The sequence below is a fragment of the Saimiri boliviensis genome, chromosome 4, assembly GCF_048565385.1.
Source record: "Saimiri boliviensis isolate mSaiBol1 chromosome 4, mSaiBol1.pri, whole genome shotgun sequence".
NCBI classification, from domain to species: Eukaryota; Metazoa; Chordata; class Mammalia; order Primates; family Cebidae; genus Saimiri; species Saimiri boliviensis.
The window spans coordinates 45,206,537-45,227,583 of record NC_133452.1 but is presented as its reverse complement, the minus strand read 5'-3'; the positions used below and the strand labels follow the sequence as shown (position 1 = coordinate 45,227,583).

At 34.0% G+C, this 21,047-nt stretch overlaps 1 protein-coding gene across 3 annotated transcripts in view; it reads left to right on the top strand.

The window, feature by feature from the left end:
* The window catches only part of NKAIN2 (sodium/potassium transporting ATPase interacting 2), a 1,036,037-nt gene that overhangs the window by 553,417 nt on the left and 461,573 nt on the right, over window positions 1-21,047 (top strand). For all 3 annotated transcript variants that reach the window (XM_039467799.2, XM_039467798.2, XM_074397519.1), the window contains exon 3: window positions 693-773. In XM_039467799.2, coding sequence (XP_039323733.1) covers window positions 693-773 — 81 coding nt within the window. The remainder of the gene's footprint in view (window positions 1-692; window positions 774-21,047) is intronic.

The window sequence follows — 21,047 nt, the reverse complement described above, 5'->3', positions numbered from 1 at the left end:
GCTCTTTGCATATCTTCAAGTAATATGATCTATTACAATTAAATTTCCTTAAATATAAAATAGGCTTATTAGTAGTAGCAAACTCAATGGCTTATATAAGAATGGAATGGTCAGCTGTTTAAAAGTACACAGTACTTGAATTTTCACTACATGTTGTCATTTTATTATCATGATTATGTTACATCATCATCTCTTCCTGTTAAAACAATATAGCACTAGGGCTGGGCACGGTAGCTCATGCCTGTAGTTGGGAGGCCAATGTTGATGGATCACCTGAGGTCAGCAATTCGAGACCAGCCTGGCCAACATGGTGAAATGCCATCTCTACTAAAAATACAAAAATTAGCTGGCACAGTGGCACGCACCTATAGTCCCAGCTACTCGGGAGACTGAGGCAGGAGAATCACTTGAACCCAGGAGGTGGAGGTTGCAGTGAGCCGAGATTGTGTCACTGCACTTCATTCAGCCTGGGCAACAGAGCAAGACTTCATATCTAAAAAAATAAAAAGGAAAAAAAAAAACTCACTCAATAGAGATAAACGTATATCTAACCCTGTTCCTTGGAAGGAAACAATATCTGATCTTTCCCACTAATCTTATAATTTGGGTGTGCAAAATTTCTAGTTTTATTTGAATCAAACTCAACTGATTACAAGTTAATTATATGTTATTTCTCTCTTGCTTCTCTACAGTATGCCGTCTGGCTAGTCCTCTGGGTTACGTGGAATGTGTTTGTTATCTGCTTCTACTTGGAGGCTGGGGAACTCTCAAAGGTAATTTACCTCTAATTTGCCTGAGTCATCAGTAGTGTGTTGACAAGTCTCTTCCTAAGGCAGAGTCACATCCTGTTCTGCTTGCTTAGATGTACCTCAATGAAAGTAAGTTGGAAGGTGTCTGGATTTATATTTCTGTGTTTTTATCATCAAAAATATGTTTGGTGAGTCACAAATATGTACTTTTTCTTAAGCAAAACTAACATGAAGTGTTGATTGTTATAGTGACCAAGTAGTGCACTCTAAAACATTAACCAATGAGAGATTTCTGAAGCAAAATATGAAATTTTTTCAGAGAAAATTATCTTAAAGATTTCTGAAATCACTTAGTTGGTGTCCTGCTAAACATTTTCCTTATTGGTTTTAAAGGGCAGTGCAGTAATTTAAACAGTTAATGGGTTTTGGTTGAATGAAATTGTTATTAGAGGGATATGATATATAAGTGAAAAAAGTAAACACTTTATTCTAAAATAGGCTAGGAAAACTAAATACTTGCTTTGTTCATTTACTTTTTTTGTGTGCTCTATATATGATATATTGCTACTGTTTTTCACATGGATGCCCTTACTACTGAAATAGTATAGGTTTTAAATCTCGAAAACCATCATCCTATCAAAATGCAATTAATAGCAAATAAGTCAAATGAGGTGATCCATTTAAGGTAGTAGTGAAGTCTGACTCTTGAGAGAGTTTCAAACTTGTATGTACTTCTGCATATTTAAAACTTTAAAACATAAACATTGTAAAATGTTATTCTACTTACCCTGTATTAGAGCAGAAGGCCCCTGCAAAGACATTGATATTTTCAAAACCCAGGGATACTCACATGCCTTAAAAGACCAAAAGAGCTAAAATGAAAATATTTAAAAGAAAATTCCTTAGGAATTACCTTTGCCTTACCAAGCTATATATTTGGGGTGGAGAGAGAAGAAAATGGTAATACACATTTATGATATTACTTGCAGGAGTTTCACAAAGCACTCAGCGTGTGATATTTGTTTAATATTTAACTGTGATATATGGCTTTATATCAAGTGAAAATCATCTAGGTTTGTTTTCATTCAATGACAAAAGATGAAGGACAAAATAAGAGGAGGACATTACGATATGAGAGAGAACCAAAGCGTCTTGAGTGTGTAATTTTGTGATCAGAATGTGGACAAGTCCTCACTGTGGCTGGCAGAATCTCCCTATAGGATGCCATTTCTGCTTTTTTTTTTTTACAGGGAATCATTCCCCACACTCTGGTTAGCAAACAGTCTTTTCAGGAAGGTGCTGTGACCAATGAAAATAAATTGTTTCGTGGCACTAGGAGGGACCCAGACAGGATTGCTGCTTAAAACTTGCATTCGCCTCAGTGTAAAAAAAGCAGACACACTTTCCCAAGGACTTGAATTCCTTGCCCAATTTATACATCTCTGCTACTCTATAATCCACTTTCTTCAAAGAAATTCCACAGCAGAACGACTTTTAATGATATTTTCAATTTTAAATAATCACCTTAAAAATTGTAAGGCAGGTGTTCAGACATGCTGGCTGAGTAAAATGATCCAGCAGATCAGAGAATTTGTTTAATATTAAGAAAAGAGAGAAAGAGATTTGAACAAAGCTGGCTGCACAAATGTTCTGTAATTGTGCTCACTGCTCCACATGATGACTGCATGCACAGAATAAAGCTGGTGATTTCATGACCTTGGACGTAGGTATTGAAACTACAGCGAGGGCACTAAGAATTCTTCCAATGTACACAGGCAGATAATGACTATCCCTTGGCAATGAAACAGTTAATAATATTTTATTTTCTTCTCATCTTATAAACCAAGACTAGGCTCTGCAGAGCACATGAAAATTTAATAATTTCCTTTTTAACCAATAATCTAAAGGAAACCCATAAAGGGCAAAGTTATATTGTTATCTGTGCTGGGTTTTTCCTCTCTTTCCTGTTCAAAGGGTTTGAAAAAGTTGTATTTATACCATTTAATTCTTTAGTTGTTGCAACTGCCTCACATTCTTCAAGTAGTACAGTGCCAGAGGAAGTAACGGTAATGGAAAAATGTGCAGATAGATAGAAACTCAAAAATGGTACACATGAAACTTCTGTTAATACTTAAAAAATGTAACCATTGTTTTTCTCAATCCACACACAAAAATATAATTTGAATATATCTACCCTATTAATGGATCAGTTAGTTTGAGGCAGAGGAAGAAATATGTGAAATAGAATCAGGGTTGAAATTCTGTGGGCTTTATATATGTGAAAGAGGTGTATTTATTTCCATGAAATGTTTGGAAATAGGTGATGGCTTCATCATAGATATTGGTAAGCGGTAATAAAAAGTGATAAAACATTAAGGTAAATTTTTGTTACCTGATTAGAGTTTAGAACAGTGTGCTGTCTTCTCCACTTTTTCTAATGAACTATCTGCCATCTGCTTATGAGTGAAACCAAAATTATACCAATCAACCAACTCATTGTGTACATTCATATTGAAATGACTTAATTTCTATAATATGATACACAGGACTAACTTATTAGGGGTATAGTTAATATAGGTACACATAGGGATATAGTTAGTATATTTTCTTCACTGAAAATTCTATGAAAATCCAATATTAGTATTAAAATTTCAATTAACATATTTTAATTACAGTATCCATAAAATCTAAGGAAAAATAAAAATAACCAGAGAAACTTTCAAGTGTTATATCATAGTTAAATTAACAAAATAATGGAAATGTAATATAAAATGATGCATAATATGATAGCAGCAAATAAACATACACATTTCATATAATTATTTCTGCTTATGCAACGTATTAGATATTAGTGTTGAAACTGAATATCCTAAAGTATTCAACAGTGTGTAACTTCCTGAGTTGGTATTTTCATAGATGTCCTGCTAAGGAAGCTGAGATAAAATTAGTCTGTAACCTGAAGTAACTGCTAACTTCCTTTGAAATTGCCTTCGAGCATTAAATGTGACTTGGACTGTTGAATTAATAGTTTTGACAATTCCTCATATAGTCTTATTATTCTGTTGTATTATTCTTGGCAATTGTGGTTCTCTTGATCATATATCAAATAGAAAGAAATAAGTAATCTCAGCCATCATCTGAGTTAAGTTATTTTCAACACGGGAGAGATATGCTATTTGTTCTGAAGTAATTTTCAAGTTGAAAGTATATAGCAGTAAAAAGGAAAATATATAATGTGGTTATTAATCTATTCATTTCACCACCTGGGAAAACAAAATTTATTAAATTATTTATTGAATAGTAATACAAAGGAAGAAAACAAACGTAGTGGTCTTCTGATTGTCCATAACAACCTGTATTTTATTGAATGTGATATAATTATAAATTACTCAGGCTGAAATTATAACTTACACTTTTCTTCATATTACTATTTTCAGATCTGTTTCTACTTTCATAATGTATGGGTCACCATTAGTGAATGATGTGCCTATCTTTAGAAATAAAACAATAAACTTACAGAACATGAAGGATAAATTAAGGGATTATGATACACTTAAAACCACCCTATTTGTCTTTATTTAACCCTTTGAGACTAGCTATGCAGGTCCATCTCTTTCAGATTTAATTATATTAACAGAAATTTACACCTAATGTATGTTTCAGAATGAACACATTTGGAAGAAACTCCTAGAAAACTGTCATATTTTAATAATTTTGACAGTTGCTTCAGAAATCTGGATATAACTTGTCAATTTAAAAAATTGTTATATAAAAAAGTCACGTAACAATGTGGCTTATTTAGGCTTTAGGGAATAAAATTGCACTGTTGTGAACATAAGGGACAGGAAGGAGATAAAAGCTATCATATACCGTAGGCTATGGGGAACAAATCTTTAAAACCAGATGCAAGTGCAATGGAATAATGTGCTGTTCCAACAATCTCGGTTTTATTTCTTGTGTTACAAAATGAATAATTCATGTAGAAAGGTATCAGATGTTGGATTCATTTGCTCAATAAAATCAATGCTTTTATCAAAATTTGCTTTTCTGACCTCATATATAAAAAGATGTTATGGAGAGAGATATACTGTAATCTTTTTTAATTTGAGAAAAATAACTCTTCTTCTTTACTTTTCTTCATGAGATTAAAAATATCTGAGCAATTACTATTAAATAAAGAATACCTATAATAATTGATTTAAGACAAAATTTAACAAATATGACAATATAATGGGTTCATTTTTAAATTTTTATTTTCTTCCTGTAAAATTTATATATATGAGAAAATGTCAATTAGCTATTACTAAACTAATTAGAAAATTTTTTATTTCCTATCAAAGCAGATTTTACCTTATGATGCAGGATGAGATATTCAACCTGTTATTAATAATTAAATGTAATATAACTTTTCCAAATCTTAAAATGAACCAACCAGCTGGAATTTGGCTAATCGCAATCTCCCTTCTCTTATTATCCTTAATAATTCATTGAATTAAACTGATTATTTCCTAATTTCTTAAATTCATTTTTCTTTGTTTTGTTTTCTACTTCCTTTTAATGCCCCTAAAGTGAGGAAAAAAGTCCATGAACCTTTCTTATTCTCTGTCTCCATTCTTTTACTTGAAAATGCCATTCACCGACATCAGCTATCATCTTTACACATATGTCTACCAGATTTATATCTTCAGTCTTGACCTTGTTGCTAAGTTAACGTGTCACATCTCCAACTTCCTGCTGGTGTCATGTCAATTCTATTGCCACCTTAAATTCAAAACGTCCAAAGGGATTTATCATCATCCCCAAAGAATCCAGCTTCTTTTATGTACTTTCTACTAAGAGAAGAAAAAAGGGAAAAAATTATTTTGAAGAAAATGAAACAAAGAGGAAAAATAATTTTTTAATTATTTTTTTGAGATACAGTCTGACTCTGTTGCCCAGATTGTAGTGCAGTGCCTCAATCTCAGCCCACTGTAGCCTCAGCCCCCTGGGTGCAAGCGATTCTCTTGCCTCAGCCTCCTGAGTAGTGGTGGGCACCATCACACCAGCCTAATTTTTGTATTTGTAGTAGAGATTGGGTTTCGCCATGTTGGCCAGGCTGGTCTTGAACTCCTGACTACAAGTGATCAGCCCACCTTGGCCTCCAGAAGTGCTGGGATTACAGGCGTGAGCCACCACTCTCGCCCATAATTTTTTATGTGGACTACCAAAATCCTTATAAACTGACCATGAGGTAAAGCAAGAAATACATATTAACATAATGTACCTAATGTATCTAGTACTTGTGTGTGTATGTATATTATAAACTTCAGATACCAACAAGGTGAAAATAACAGATATCTGTTAAGATAATGACTACTCAAAAAAGGTGAATATTCCAAAAAGATTAGCTGACTTTGTAAACATGCTTTACTCTGGATGCACTTGTTGATTCTGGTTTGGCTGGAGGCTAAGAATTCAGGCTTTAAACCCTGTTGAATGCTATTTTTGGCAAATGTATGAATCAGCATAGCTTTGAGGGAGATGACCTCAAGCACAAAGGCAAATTTTCTGTTAAGGCATTTGACGAATTCTGTACAAGGCTACAAATATAAATGGAAAAACTCTGTAAATGTATAATGAAAGTTTTTGGGCAGTCATGCCAAATGAGTTTGAAGACACAGGAGGATTCTATAGAATAAACTAGACTTTCAGGTGAAAAGACTTGAAGAACAAGCCAGGGTCAAACCAAATGCAGACTGAAGATTACCAGAACTAAATCCAGACTCAACTCAGCACAATTCTTAATTAAAATAAGCTGATAACTAATCCCTTTATCTTTCTAGTTGAGAGAAAAGAGAAACATCTTAGGATGAAGACAGCATTCTATTAGACATTTATAATTTATTTATGTGCATGACATCAGGCAATGGAAAATTATTACAGATGCTAAAAGCAAGAATGTAATGATTGAAAGAGAAGAAGATACACAATTGAAATGGGCCAACAGATGATTCAGATGTTTTAATTCCCTGATAAACATTTTTAAAAACATATACACATGATATATTTTTTTATAAAATGGGAAAACCCCAAGATAAAACATTGAAAGAGGAAGAATTTACCCCCAAGAGAGTTGGAATTTATATAAAGAATCACATGGAAACTCTAAGACTTGAAAATATAATATCTAGAAGTAAGAAATCATTAAAAGTAGTTTTAATAGTAGATTTAAAAGAATAGAAGAGAGGATTAGTGAACTTAAGAAATAATTGATTAACATTTTCCCAAACTAAAGCACAATGAAAGGTTAAAAACACCAAAGATACAGAGAGAGAGAGAGAGAGTGAGAGAGAGAGAGAGAAAAGAATATCAAAAACATATGGGTTCAATATAGACACTAATATATTACTAAGAGAAAAAAAGAAAACAGAATTGGATAGAAGCCATATCTGAAGTGCAGAAGACAGAGAATTTTCCAAAATTAATTGGTAACATTAACACAGATTTAAGAATACTTTCATATTTCAAGTGTAATTAAGAAAAACCACATTTAGATATTGATGAGTAGAAATGTTAAAAATCTAAATCAAAGAGAATATTATAAAATACACCAAAGATAAAAGATCCAAAGGAACAGCAAAAAGATTGACAGTGGACCTTTCAACAGGAAGGCAGTTGAATGACATGTTTAAAGTGCTTTAATATACCAGCCTAGAATTCTATATCCTGCAAAAATATTCTTTAACAATTAAGGTGAAATAAAAGCATTTTCAACAACAACACCTAAGATAAATAATTACTAGCAAACTTGAAATAAAGGAAATACTAAAGGTTGTTCTTCAGGCAAAATGAGAAAAAACATCCCAGAGAGAAAAAAATGGAATTTTAGGAAGGAAAGACGGTAATAGAATAACATAAGTTGTATTGTTAAGCACAAAACAACAGCAATAAAATATTTGGGGATTTAAATATTTGTAAAGTAAAATGCATGACAACAATAATATGAAAGGTAGAAAGGAGCTAATATTCCAAGTTTCGAGCATTATTGTGGAAATGTTAATGGTAATATTTATGTTAGATTATAATAGTTCAGGACTAGTAATTTCTAGAGTAACTACTAAAAGAAAGTATAACTCCTAAAAACTAAGTATAGGTGAAAAATTAAATAATGAAAATAATTGATTAGCCTAAGCAATGCTAAGAAAGAAGAAATGCTAACAACAACAGAGAAGGTCAATAAGAAAAAAAATATCAAGATGAGTGCTATAATCTTAAATATATCAACAAATATGTTAAATGTAAATATACTAAATATTCCAATTAAAAGGCTAAGACTGTTGGTCTGGATAAAGAACACAAACCCAAATGTAAGTTGTCTATAAGAGATATGCCTTAAATAGGATTTAAATTATAAGTTAAGAAAAAGTAAAAATCTGTTCCTATAAACACAAATGTAATTTCTGTAGATTTGTGATATAATTTTAATATAAAATTATAAAATGTTTAGGGCAAGAAACATTACTAAAGATAAAAGGGGAAATGTCGTAATGCTAAAGAGGCAAATTCACATGAAGGTATTGCAAATCAGTATTACCTGAATAAAATAATACAGCTTCAAAATATATAAAGTTAAAATTAATAGAATTAGAAGGAGAAATAGCCATATCCATAATCACAGTGGAAAACCTTTACATTTCTCTCTGGACATATCAATCAGATGTAAATTCAATAAGGATATAGAATGTCTATATAAAACAGATAAAAATATCTTGAGATAATTGACATATATAAGACACTCCACCAAACAAAAGGGTCTTCAAAGGCCTGTAGAATATTCAATCATACAATGATTCAAAATGTAGAATAATCAAAATATAGAATGATTTGCAATTATTCAGCAAGTATTTTCAGACAACTAAAGAATTAAGCTAGAAAATCTGCGATTGGACTGGGCACAGTGGCTCACACCTGTAATCCCAGCACTTTGGGAGGCTGAGGCAGGTGTACTGTCTGAGCTCAAGAGTTAAAACCAGGTTAAACCACCCTGGGTAAGATAGTTAAACTCCATCTCTACTAAAATGAAAATTTTACGTGGACTTCACGCACGCCTGTAATCCCACCTACTAGGGAGGCTGAGGTGGGAAAGTCGCTTGAACCCTGGAGGTGGAGGTTGGAGTGAGCCAAGATCATGCCATTGCACTCCAGTCTGATCGATAGAGCAAGACTCTGTCAAAAAGGAAAAAAGAGAGAAAGAAAAAAAGAGAAAGAAAAGAAAAGAAGTAATAGGTAACTGTGTGGAAATTAAGCAATATGTTTCTAAACCTATGGACCCAATGGGTTGGAATGGAGTTTAGAACGTATTTTGAACTCAATAAAAATGAATTTATTGCTAAAAAAACTTGGTGGTATGAAATTACAGAAATGAATAGAATAAAAAATACAACTTTAAAGGGAGATATTAAAAGGATAAATGCTCAAAACTCAATACTCTAAACTTCCATAGCCAGAAGCTAGTGAAAGAACAGCAAATGGAACCCCTTTAAAATGAAAGATTTTAATACAAGGACAATAGAATTCAATACATATACAAATGGAGAAAAAAACAAGTCAAGTTGTTCTTTTACTGTTTATAAAATTGAGGAGATTCCTGTCAATAATGATTCAAGGAAAAAATGAGTAAAATCACATTTTGCTAATATCACAAATAACTATCGATAATTAGAAAGTACATTATAAACAAGTTTAAGCCAATATATTTGACAATTGGGCTTAAATAGACAAATTGGAGATCACAAGTTGAAATAAATTAAAAATCTGAATACCTTTTTATCCATTAAATACATTGAATCATTAATTAAAACCTTTTGACAGAAAAAAAAAAAAAAACGCTTCATGTTTACATGACTTTACTGAAAAATTCTTAAAAATATTTAGTAATGTTGTAATGCCAGTATACACAAATTCAAAGAATAAAACAGAAATGCTTCCATCTCATCTTTTGAGGCCATGTTTTGCCTTACTTAGTTGTGTGATTATCAAATGACAGATTACTGAATTGAAATGTAATAATAGGCCAGGCATGGTGGCACATGCCTGTAATCCCGGAACTTTGGGAGGCCAAGGGAGGTGGATCACCTGAGTTAGAGACCAGCCTTGGCGACATAGCAAAAACCCCATCTCTACCAAAAATACAAAAAATTAACCAGGTATGGGGGTTCACACCTGTAGTTCCAGCTACTCAGGAGACTGAGGTGGGAGGATTGCTTAAATCCAGGAGGTGGAGGTGGAAGTAAGCCTAGATCATGTCACAGCACTCCAGCCTGGGTGACAGAGTGAGACCCTGTCTGAAAAAAAAAAAAAAAAAGCATAAGAATAACTCCCCATAAATTTATAAATAATTATGATATTATTTGCCACATTGCATTGTAATACATATTTACATTTCTGTTTCTCCTGCTAAACTTACATTTGCTCAAAGGCGATACATCATCATCATTATTCAGGAGAATGTACCTGAGCTACCACACAGTAGTGAGAAATGATATAATCAGTTAAGACCATTTTAGATGTTTATAAATAAGCCCAGTTGATACATCATAAAACAAATGCAACAAGTTGTTCTTATCAATATATTCTAATTATATGTTTCCTTAACCATCCCTTCTTCAATGTTGGAATCATGTTTTATTCATCCCCAGGATCAAGGAGAATGTCAGGTATATGACAATGCTCACTGGAATGAAATCAAAAGGTAATAGAGGGGATTTCAGTAACTGTTTGTATCTACAAATACAGCTGGTGGGGAATTTTTCTTCTACTCCACTATTGCGTGGACAATGCGGTCTACATCTCTCAGATCTGTTCCAGCACTCTGTTCCAGCAAGCACAGATCTTGCTATTCCAGCAAGCACAGACTTACTCCAGCACTCTATTCCAGCAAACACAAGGAAAGTAATCCCAGCATTAGGCCACCTCAAGTCAGAACTCTTGAAAACTAACCATTCTATGAATCATCTTGACATCTTTTTAATTATAGAGTCTGATTCCCTTAGAGTAAGGCCTAAGTTATTTCATCCGTAACTGCTATGTGATGACATTCCTGTTTGGCTGTCAAACATACTGTGAGTTATAAGGATTAATTACTGAGAACTTCTACATAGGGCACAAGGTGAGTTCTTGATTTCTAGCCATCTTTTGAAGCAGGGATCCTAGGGTGCATCTTAATAATTGTACATAAACAAATTCATGAGCTGATGTATCACTTCCTGCTGAAACCACCCAAGATACCAAGTGAAGTAACCAAGTAGATTACCTAGAGCCCTACGGAGAATTTATGCTTAAATCCTTCAATTGCTAAGTTATATTATGCTGTTTTGTGTGGTAAAATTCTTTTAGAAATGTCCCTAAGTCTTTTTCCAAGGTAGAACTGAATCCAAAACATTTTGAGACATGCCTCTAATTTTTCTTTTATTTTCATTATAATTAAATTTTCAGAAGCTGAAGAGTTCAATTTTCAGGGTATTCTTTGGTTGAAAACTACAACTGTGCTTACATATTTCCACACAAATGTTGGCTTTCCTTACTCTTGTGGTCAAAACAATGTAAACCATTTCATATTTCTGCTGTTTTCTCTCATAACTGAGTTGCATTCTTTCCCTCCACAAGATCTAGATGGCATGTACAGTTTGTATGACTCTAGTGAATGAACTGCGTTAATTTATACTACCTTACTTTGGCATCTTTCGTTATTCCTAAATCCTCTTTCACATTCCCCAGTAGATGTCAAGAACCCCATTTTCTCTTTTGTGGGCCTTAAAAAAATCTCATGGGCGTTGAAAGAGGGGCCTTCCAAACAGAAAAGTACCCCTGCGCATCAGCAAAGTTTTGGAATATGGGCAAGCATTATTTCTGCTGGGTAATTCATAGGTACCATGCATGTATTATGTTAGTACAAGGTCCTCCCAGAGAACAATGGGAACAGGCAACTAGAGTTGTTTGAAACTCAGCCATCTTAATAAGATGATCTGTTACTCATTCAAAGGCATACCTTACCCAATTACTGCAACTTCCTACTCTGTCCTCTGAAAATGGACTTTTTTGGTTTTATCCATTCTCTTTTCAATCTGTTATCAAAAAATAAACCGTGTGCAGTTTTCCTTACCCAACATTTCTTTCTCAGCAACCTTTTGTTCTCTCACAAATCAAAAGCTTTGGTTTCAAAGCTCTTATTTCTATGTGGACTTTGAGAGGCTCTTTTGAAAAATAAAATAAATAAAAATCAAGCAACAACCATTTCTTTCCTTTTGCATTCCTATGAAAACAATGCTAATTCCCTTTGAAGCAATGAGGATATCACTAACTCAGAAGAGAAAGTTTGCAAAACCTAAGTATAAAAATTAAAAGCACCAATAATAACATTCCAAGATAGTATCCTGCTGGAAATAAAAAGAGCAAATCTGAACATGGTCTAAGCAATTACCATCCTTGTTTGTCTCTAAACCCTACTCTATGGAAATTATTCTCAGATAGTAATTTTTATTCTATGCCCAAATTTTAAAAGCTATGCTTGTATAGGTTTATTATTTATCGAGCCATGTAAAATCACAAAAATACATTTGCATTAAGAGTTCCATGGCTTGAAATTTAGAAATATTTGAATTTAAACAAATGGAAACAACTGTAATTTTCTGATAACTTTGAAATAATTGGTCCATGTTAGAATTATTTCCTATGATGTGGCCCCTTAGATCAAGCTTCTCCAATCCACAGCCCAGGAGAGCTTTGAGTAGGGCCCCAACACACATGTTTTTGAGTGTGATTTATGTTTTTTAGTTCATCAGCTATAGCTAGTGTTTGTATATTTTATGTGATCCCCAAGACAATTCTTTTTCTTCCAGTGTGGCCCAGGGAAGCCAAAAGATTGGACACCCATACCTTAGATCCTGAAATAATTTCAAAATTTGCCTGAGAAGTATGTTCAATTCCTCATAGTCCATGACAGCCCCAAGTGTGCTTTTGGTCTTTGATAAGTTCTGTGATGACTGTGTCAAAATCACCCCCTTTACTGTAAGCCATCACCCAGACATGACCCTTGGGACTCATTCGGAAACTATATTAAGATTGGCATTTGGCAAATTTGCGTTAAAGGGCAGAATGTCAATTTGTTTTTTGCCTGTGGATTCACTCAGAGACAATTGATGCTTTGATAAAATGGGGGCAAATTATATAAAAATACAACTCAAGGGATATTAAATAGCAAAATAAATTATCTTTGTCTTGTTTCTAGCATCCAGGGTTATTTGGCAAAGAAAGAGAAAATAAGTATCTATTTTTTCATGCTTTTCATATGGTGACAAACCTATTTTATTCTGTTTTGTACTTAAAATTTACATTTAAAATGCAAGTGAACTTTTGGTTTAGTAGTTCAGTGTACTGTGGGTAACCAGGGAGCAATGTTTAGTAAATACCATGCTATGGGATGCAAAACAGTGCAAAGAAAATGAGGCTATTTAACTCTCTTCTTGATTGAGATTTGCATGAAGATTTTGAAATATTTAAGTCTCAATGTAGCACTTAGAATGTTACTTCTCTTCCTCCTCTTTTTAGGTTATATTTTTATTTTTAATAAAGCAAAATGTGTATACAGCCTGATGCAATCAGAAAAGCATCTAAGAAGGGTAAAAAGAATATGACTCACTAATAAACTGTCGTTTATAGAATATAATTAGTTTTTCCTTCATTAGCACATGCAACCTGCTAGAGGAATGAGTCTAATGGTAATTGTAGGACTCCAGGGTTTTCAGACTCAGTGGTAATATAATATATAAAACTGAAGTAATTAGGAGCTACGTCAAAAAATGTCATCTTTCTTATGTGTGAAAACTAGACATTTTGTAGCAAAATAGCAATATTGATACCACAGGGACACTGTTTCTTTTCCACTCTGACAGAACAATCTCTAGTGATAGGTCCTCAAATCTTTTATTTGAGTTGTAAGTGAGAATGAGTTTGGTGCTCTCAATTAGTCCTGAGAGGCGAACCAATAGCACACAAGCTGGCACACTTTGCAACTGCTTCTGAAGAGATCTATAGCTATACAGGCACTCGCAAAGGCAAGATATCTGTAGCTATACCAGCACTCACAAAGGCTGTGACCCTCCTGAAGGTACACCCAGCCCCCTCGATTCACCAGAAAGCCTATAGAATGAATAGACTCAAGATTTTGCACTCTGATTTTATAAGTACAATTAATCCATTAAGAAGTTTTTACACCCAGACCCCCACTACTTACTTTCTAATGCATTTATACAGTGTCTTAACTGTGGCATCATAGTGTGCTGTATAATGAGTTCCATTCTTCTTATCTGTTTCTCGTTTTTTTTCTCAATGGGGGAAAAACACACACACAAAGATAGCTGAGTTTAATATTGCTAAATAATTAGTACTGCTGAATATTATTTTCTCTTTAAGCTATAACTCAGTAAATATAAAGCTAGAAGCATAGTTTTGAAAACAAAGTTAACAGAATATTATCTAACAGCAGTAATAGATATGAAATGTTCAGTGCAAGAAGACATAAAGTATTAATTACTTATGAGATAATGAGACAAGTGTGTTTCACTACAAACTTCTAACTGTAGAAAGATGAGCATTCTTAGTCTGTGACTAATTACATTGTTTATTAATTCTATTTTTTTAAGAGTATAAGTTGTTGCTGTGTTACAATTTTATGAAGATGAAAATAACATTTTCCAGGTTTATGTCACTGCCCAGGTTGTAAATGTTTTATTTTCTGAATGATTCCATTCTCTTGAGTATTGCATAAGATCAGAGTCTCTCTACCAGGGCACACATGATCCCATTTGGAAAACATCAAACAGTCAAGCTAACATGCAAATGAACACAAACCCTAGTATTTTCTCTGACAGCCATGGAAATCCTAAACATAAAGACATGAAGATGAGAAAGGAACAGAGTAAAACAATTGCATATTTAGAAATTAGAAGAAACTGGGCTGGTTTTAATGATAAATTTATTGGTACTACAAAAAGCTCTCATGACAAAGTAACATACATGATTGTACAAAGTATGATTAATGAAAGAAATACGGTTTCAGTTTTATATTATTACAGAATATTTTATAATCTAAATATTTGACCATATTTTTGGCCAGATTTCAAGTTACATTCTCCCAGGGTGTGTTAAAAGTAAAAATATAACATGAAAAGACAATATTTTGAGTGGGATGTGCAGGCTGTCTGTGTATGACATCTATCACTGGTCAGATCTTCAGGGTCTATTCCATCTGTGTTTATTTTTCCTGAAGCTGTCCACTCACTTGAGCAGGATGCCCTTCCCAGAGAGAGGAAAGCCAGCCTTTGAAATTCACTAGAATTGCTCTTCTCAGGATTTTTATGTTTGTCTTAATTGATAAACTGCCTTAAGAGAAAGGATACTCAAGTTTACCTCACACTGACATGTTCTCTTTAGGAAGCATACATTTTGAAAAATATTAAAGACTATTTTACCCCAAATAAAAACAAATTACCCTATGTAGTGACTTTATATTCAATTTTCCTATATATTCCAAGTATCTTCTTATTTACAAAAATTAGATACATCTAAATCACTGGCAAATATTCTTTTCATCATGATCCCAATTCTTGTGATTATTAAAAACACTTCTAACCTTTCTAATATGCTTTACTAAAAAAAAAAAGAATAGAATAATAGATGCTTCTTAAATTTTTTTTAAACATTCCAGGTTGGTCTTCACATTTGATCGAACTTAAGCAATGTAAAATGACTACTAATTTTCCTCAGCTTTCTAAAAACATGGAGGTCGGATGTTGTTGTATGTGTAAGGAAACGCTGAAAAGGATAAGAATGATATGATTCAAATTATATTTATAAATATCACTATGACTTGTGAAAATAACTCTGGAAGAAGCAAGAGTTGCAAGAGGAAAATCAGTTTGGGTATTTTTGCATTAGTGTAAGTTAGAGATGTTTTTGGCTTTGAGAAAGCAGCCATAGAGGCAGTGAAAAGTATGTTTCCTAATGTCATGTAAGATTACGTCTACTTACATTCTTGACATCATATGAAGTTAGTGCTACAAAATTTGCTAATGTACTGGATGCAGGGTGTAGGGAAGGAGTGATCAGGTTTGACTTCTAGGTTTGTAGTCTGAAGCATTAGAATTTGGTGTTTAGATTTATTGACATGAGAAAGACAGAAAACAGGTTTGGGAATGAAAGTAGTATGTGTGCAAATCTGTGGCTCTATTTTGTCATCATCAAGTCTTGGTTGCCCATTAGACATCTCAAGCAGTATTGTCAAGTAGGGTATAGGATGTCTCAGTCTTTAATTCAGATGCTTTTTGAACGATAGACCTGAGTTTTGGTCACTAGTATGTAAATGTCGATTAAAGGCACATGAAAGAATGAGGCTTCTTAGGGAAGACACTTAGAGAAAGGAAGAGAGCTGAGAATTATGCTCCAGGGCTCTACAGCTTCTCATATCTGAAGAAGAGGATCCAGAAAAGGAGACTAAGGAGGAGTGCCCTGTGACGTAGGAAGGAAGCCAGGGCACTAGCGTTCTAGAGTTTTGGTAAACATTTACATGGAAGGATGATAAATTGTGCTAAGGATGAGGATTAAAAAGTAAATATTAAACATGAGAAAGAGAAAGTTATTGCCAACTTTGCTAAGCGTGGTTTTGGTGGAAAAATAGCGAAGAGAGTTTTATTAAATGAGATGAGGTGAGAAAATGCAGACGGATAATAAAGCCCGCTTTTTCATGAGATCTTGCAGGAAGATGCTGAGAAATAGGGCTGCAGGAAAAAAGACACAAGGGAGTCCTGGGACGTTCGTTTATTTGTTTTCATTGGTTTTGTTGAGTACAGTTAGTGGAAGATGTTTGTATGCTGATGGAAGCAATCTAGTGAGAAGGAGAAACTGACGAGGTGGGAGAAAAATTCTTGAGTAACTTATAGAGGATGGAAACCAGTGTTGAAGTACTGGGTTTGATCTTAGGTAAGAAGAGGGACAGTGAATCTATTACAAGGAGAAAATGCAGAGGTGATGTGTGTAGATGCAGGCAGACTGGTAGATTTGGTGGTAAGACATTTAGGAAACTCTCTTTTAATTGCTTCAATGTGCTTCAGTAAGATGAATCAAAAGTCATCGATTTGAGGAAAAGGTGTAAAGAGAGTTTTGAAAAAGAAAAAAAGGAAAAAGTGTGTATGAATGGAATGACCCTAAGAATGTATTTGGCGTTGATTTTCTAGTAATGATGACCCCGATGTGCTGCACCATCAACACGGTTGCCAGGTGTTACCTGTGACCCATGAAACTATGTAAGCTAGTTAGGTTGAGGAGCAATGATATTAGCCAGCATAGTCATTTACTTGTAACTCTTACTGCATTAGCATCATGCTCTTTTGTACCAATTAAGCAGATTAGATTCAGAGAACTGACTAGCGAGAAAGCTTATTTAGTATTGATTTTCTGTATTGGTTTCTTACACATAATGTTATAACTTTTCTTTGTTTTTAAATGTTATCAATAATTTAAATACAAATGCAGCTTTAAAGTGCCCAGTCCTACACATAATTAGAAATTAGGACAAAGTGTTATGTGCAAAGATGTTAAAACATTATTTATATTGGGAAAATATAACAATGTAACCATCCAACAGTAAGAGAATAGTTATAATATATCCTTAAGTAGTTTATTTTACGGTCCTTTTAAGATCAGAAAATTAGTTCTAAAGTGATAATAAGCTATTAATAGTTCTGTAGGAAATCATTTAACACAATGGCATGCAAGACACAGGCTGAAATGGCTTCTGCTGGCTCCTCAGCGCATTCCCTGCCTGCTATACCTTGCAGATTCCTCTATGGCCTTCTATGTTCTGCTATTCCTCAAAATGTCTAAGCAGATCCTCCTCTCATTTCTTTTTTTTTTTTTTTTTTTTGCATTATTCCATCTGCCCAGAGCCTTGTCTCTCAGACCTTCTCATGGCCTTAGACATGAGACATGAGAAAACAAGACAACTCCTTATCTTCAGGTAGGTCCCTGGTCTAGGGTCACCTCCTCAAAAAGGTCTTCTTAGATTATTCTGCCTAAAACACATCCTCCAGCTCTCACTCCTGTTACCTGTCTACACTTTTAATCACGGTACTTATCGTAGTCTGGCATTACTTTTTTACACTTGTTTGTCTGTGGAATGTCTGTCTCTCCTGTGAAAACAGATGTTTTCCTTCCATATATGTATCAAGAACAATGCCAGTAGGTACTCACTGTATATATGTCACATAAACTAATCAATGAATTGATAATGAATTGAAGTAATAACATTTTAATACATTCTGTAAAGATACAGTTATACTCTGAGATATCCTTTTGTTCACCCAGAAGGATCTCATGTCTATAGGTATCAGTAAATGTCTTAAAGGAAGCAGTACAGACTTTATACAATAAGGAATGAAACAAACAAAAAAAATCTCACGGTAGAGCAGGTAAAAATCAGAAAAGTTGCTCCCATTCAGCCAAAATAGCTATCAGCCCATGAGAAAATGTTGTTGAAACCATCATTTTCTCCAGTAAGGGAAGAGGTTACAGAACTCAGAAAGAAGGGGAAGGATGACATTTTAGTAAATAAAGAAACACAGAAATCATTTCTAGTCAGAATAAACACCAGACCTCCATCAAAAATGGAGTGGCTCAGAAACTCTTAAGTACTGCCTTAAATGCTATAAAGAGAATAATATCTAGGTTAAGCCTTTGACCTTAGTTCTAAGAGACAATTTCTAAGGGTGCCTGCACATAGTTTACACTGGAGTATGAATAGAGAATGTAAAAGAAAATTCTAATAGCAGGTAGCAGGAAAGGTCAGAAAAGTAATGAACAGTTTTGAGATTTGAAGTGTTTGTGTGGGAGAAAGCTGCAAAGAAATTGGAACTTCAGTAATTTCTAATTGGAGAAATAATGTTGCTTAAAAGAAAAAATTACAAATGCAAAACTGTAAAACCCACCCTGATAAATCACATATCATATCCACTTCCTTTTAGCCACTCGTATATATGCAAAGACATACAAAATGATTTCTTTTCATCCAAATGTGATTAAATGAGATTTAGAAAACGGCTACTTGGTGCGATTTTTGTCATGTACTGAAATCAACAATTTTTATGGTGAAGAACATATATTGGTTTTAATTTATTATTTATTTTCCAGTTTGAATAATGCAAGATGTTTTTATAAAAAATGACTGGGAAATGCTAAGCAAACAAAAACCTCATAGTGTTTAATACATGAGTACATTAAACAATTGCAATAAAGTCCCCTGCAAGGAGAATTAGCATTGAATGTATGCAATATATATTTTCCCAAAGCAAATTAAATTTGATACATATTTTCGAAGTTAAAATTTTCTCTCTTTATTAAATCAGAGAGCATGTGACAAGTATAAACTTTTCTACATCAGTGCCTTTGTTTAAGCTTATGCTACAGTTAGAGGATCTTCTCACATCCAGTCTCAATCCTCCCTACACAATATAAAACAGAATAATGTGATGCACTTTAGAAGCATGTTTTTATAAATTTCTCTGCTAATTAAATATAATTCATCTGACTTTCATTTTTATTCTTTCTTGAGAAAATGACATAAAAGTTCATGTCATATATGATGTTTGCTTTTATCTGAAGTGTCCTAATTTATAAAAGAAGACTTTAAAAAAAATTGATCTATTGGTTAAATTTTGACCGTACTTCCCTACAAATCAAATTCTTGATCAACAAAATGTTCTTGGTAAAGGAACTTCAGTAGTCAGCAACGTTGATGGATGCTTGGTAAACAGCATTATATTGTATCACACACTTATGTTGGGTTTTAAAAGTTTTCTGATCTATGGGACTAGCAAAATGCTGCTTTAGCAAAGATTTCAATATCATTCTATCTAGATGGAAGAAATATAATAATATCACTAAAAATGGTTGATATTTAATATCAGTGCATTCTTTGACATTGTATACTTTGAAACAATATTCTACAAATCTTCAGATCTCACCATTTACCATTATTCTTCATTTCAATCTGCCATTTATTTATTCCTTCTTTCCTCCCTTCCTTTCTTTCAACAAATATTTTTTGAGAATCAATTATATGGTGTGGGCCCAAGGGTCAGGGCAGCAAGCAAGCCAGACCCAGGTTTCCTAGTCATTTAAAGCCTAGCAGAGAAGACAGTTAATTAAAGCATAATTACAATGATGTGTGATGGGTATAACAATGGAGTATGTACCAGATGGACATAGTGTTGGGACTTAACTGAAGTTTGGGAAAAGTCTGCAAGAAGCAGTCTTTCAAATGGTACCTAGAGGATGAGTCAGAGTTAGCTGGGAAAAAGTTGCGGGAGAAGAAAATAATCCTGGTAGAAAGGTGAGAATTTCAGTGGCCAGCAGAGCAAAAGAAAGATGAAAAGAAATGTAAGAGGTGAGGCTGGAGGATTAGGCAGCAAATATATTATTGAGAGCTTTGAAAATTCAGCCATTGGACTTTAACATGAGAAGATTAAGGTAAATGGAAGAATTTTTGAGAGTGGAATGACATAAAATAGTTTGCATTTTAAGAATATAACTATAGTGACCCTCTTCATAATCAGGTTCCATTAATTTGCCTTAGGAGTCCTCAATATTGCCTGATAGGAATAAGAGAGGTCCAGAAATCCATATTCTCTTCACATGAGACTCCAGCTCCTTTCTCTTATGTATCCAGTTCTCCATTACCCTACAGAATCTTAAGATCTCAGAAGAGTTGAGCTTGTTTGAATCCTGCCACTTAGTGCCAACCCTGCTGGCTGGGTGGATATGACCTGAAGCATAGAAGCTGAGTGAAATGTCAAGTCCCTCTGTACACTATTGGCGTCAATGTGACTTCTTCTTTTTTTTTTTTTTTTTTTTTTTTTTTTTTTTAAATGGAGTTTCACTCTTGCTACCCAGGCTGCAGTGCAATGGCACAATCTTGGCTCACAACAACCTCCATCTCCTGAGTTCAAGCGACTCTCCTGCCTCAGCCTCCCAATTAGCTGAGACTCCAGGCGCGAGCCACCATGCCTAGCTAATTTTTGTATTTTTAGCAGAGACGGGGTTTCACCTTGTTGACCAGGATGGTCTCAATCTCTTGACCTCGTGATTCACCCGAGTTGGCCTCCCAAAGTGCTAGGATTGTACGTGAGCCACTGCGCCCGGCCCCCCGTATGACTTCTTGATCCAGCAGTCTTGACACTTACTGAAGGGGCACCTGTGAAGCAGGTTCAC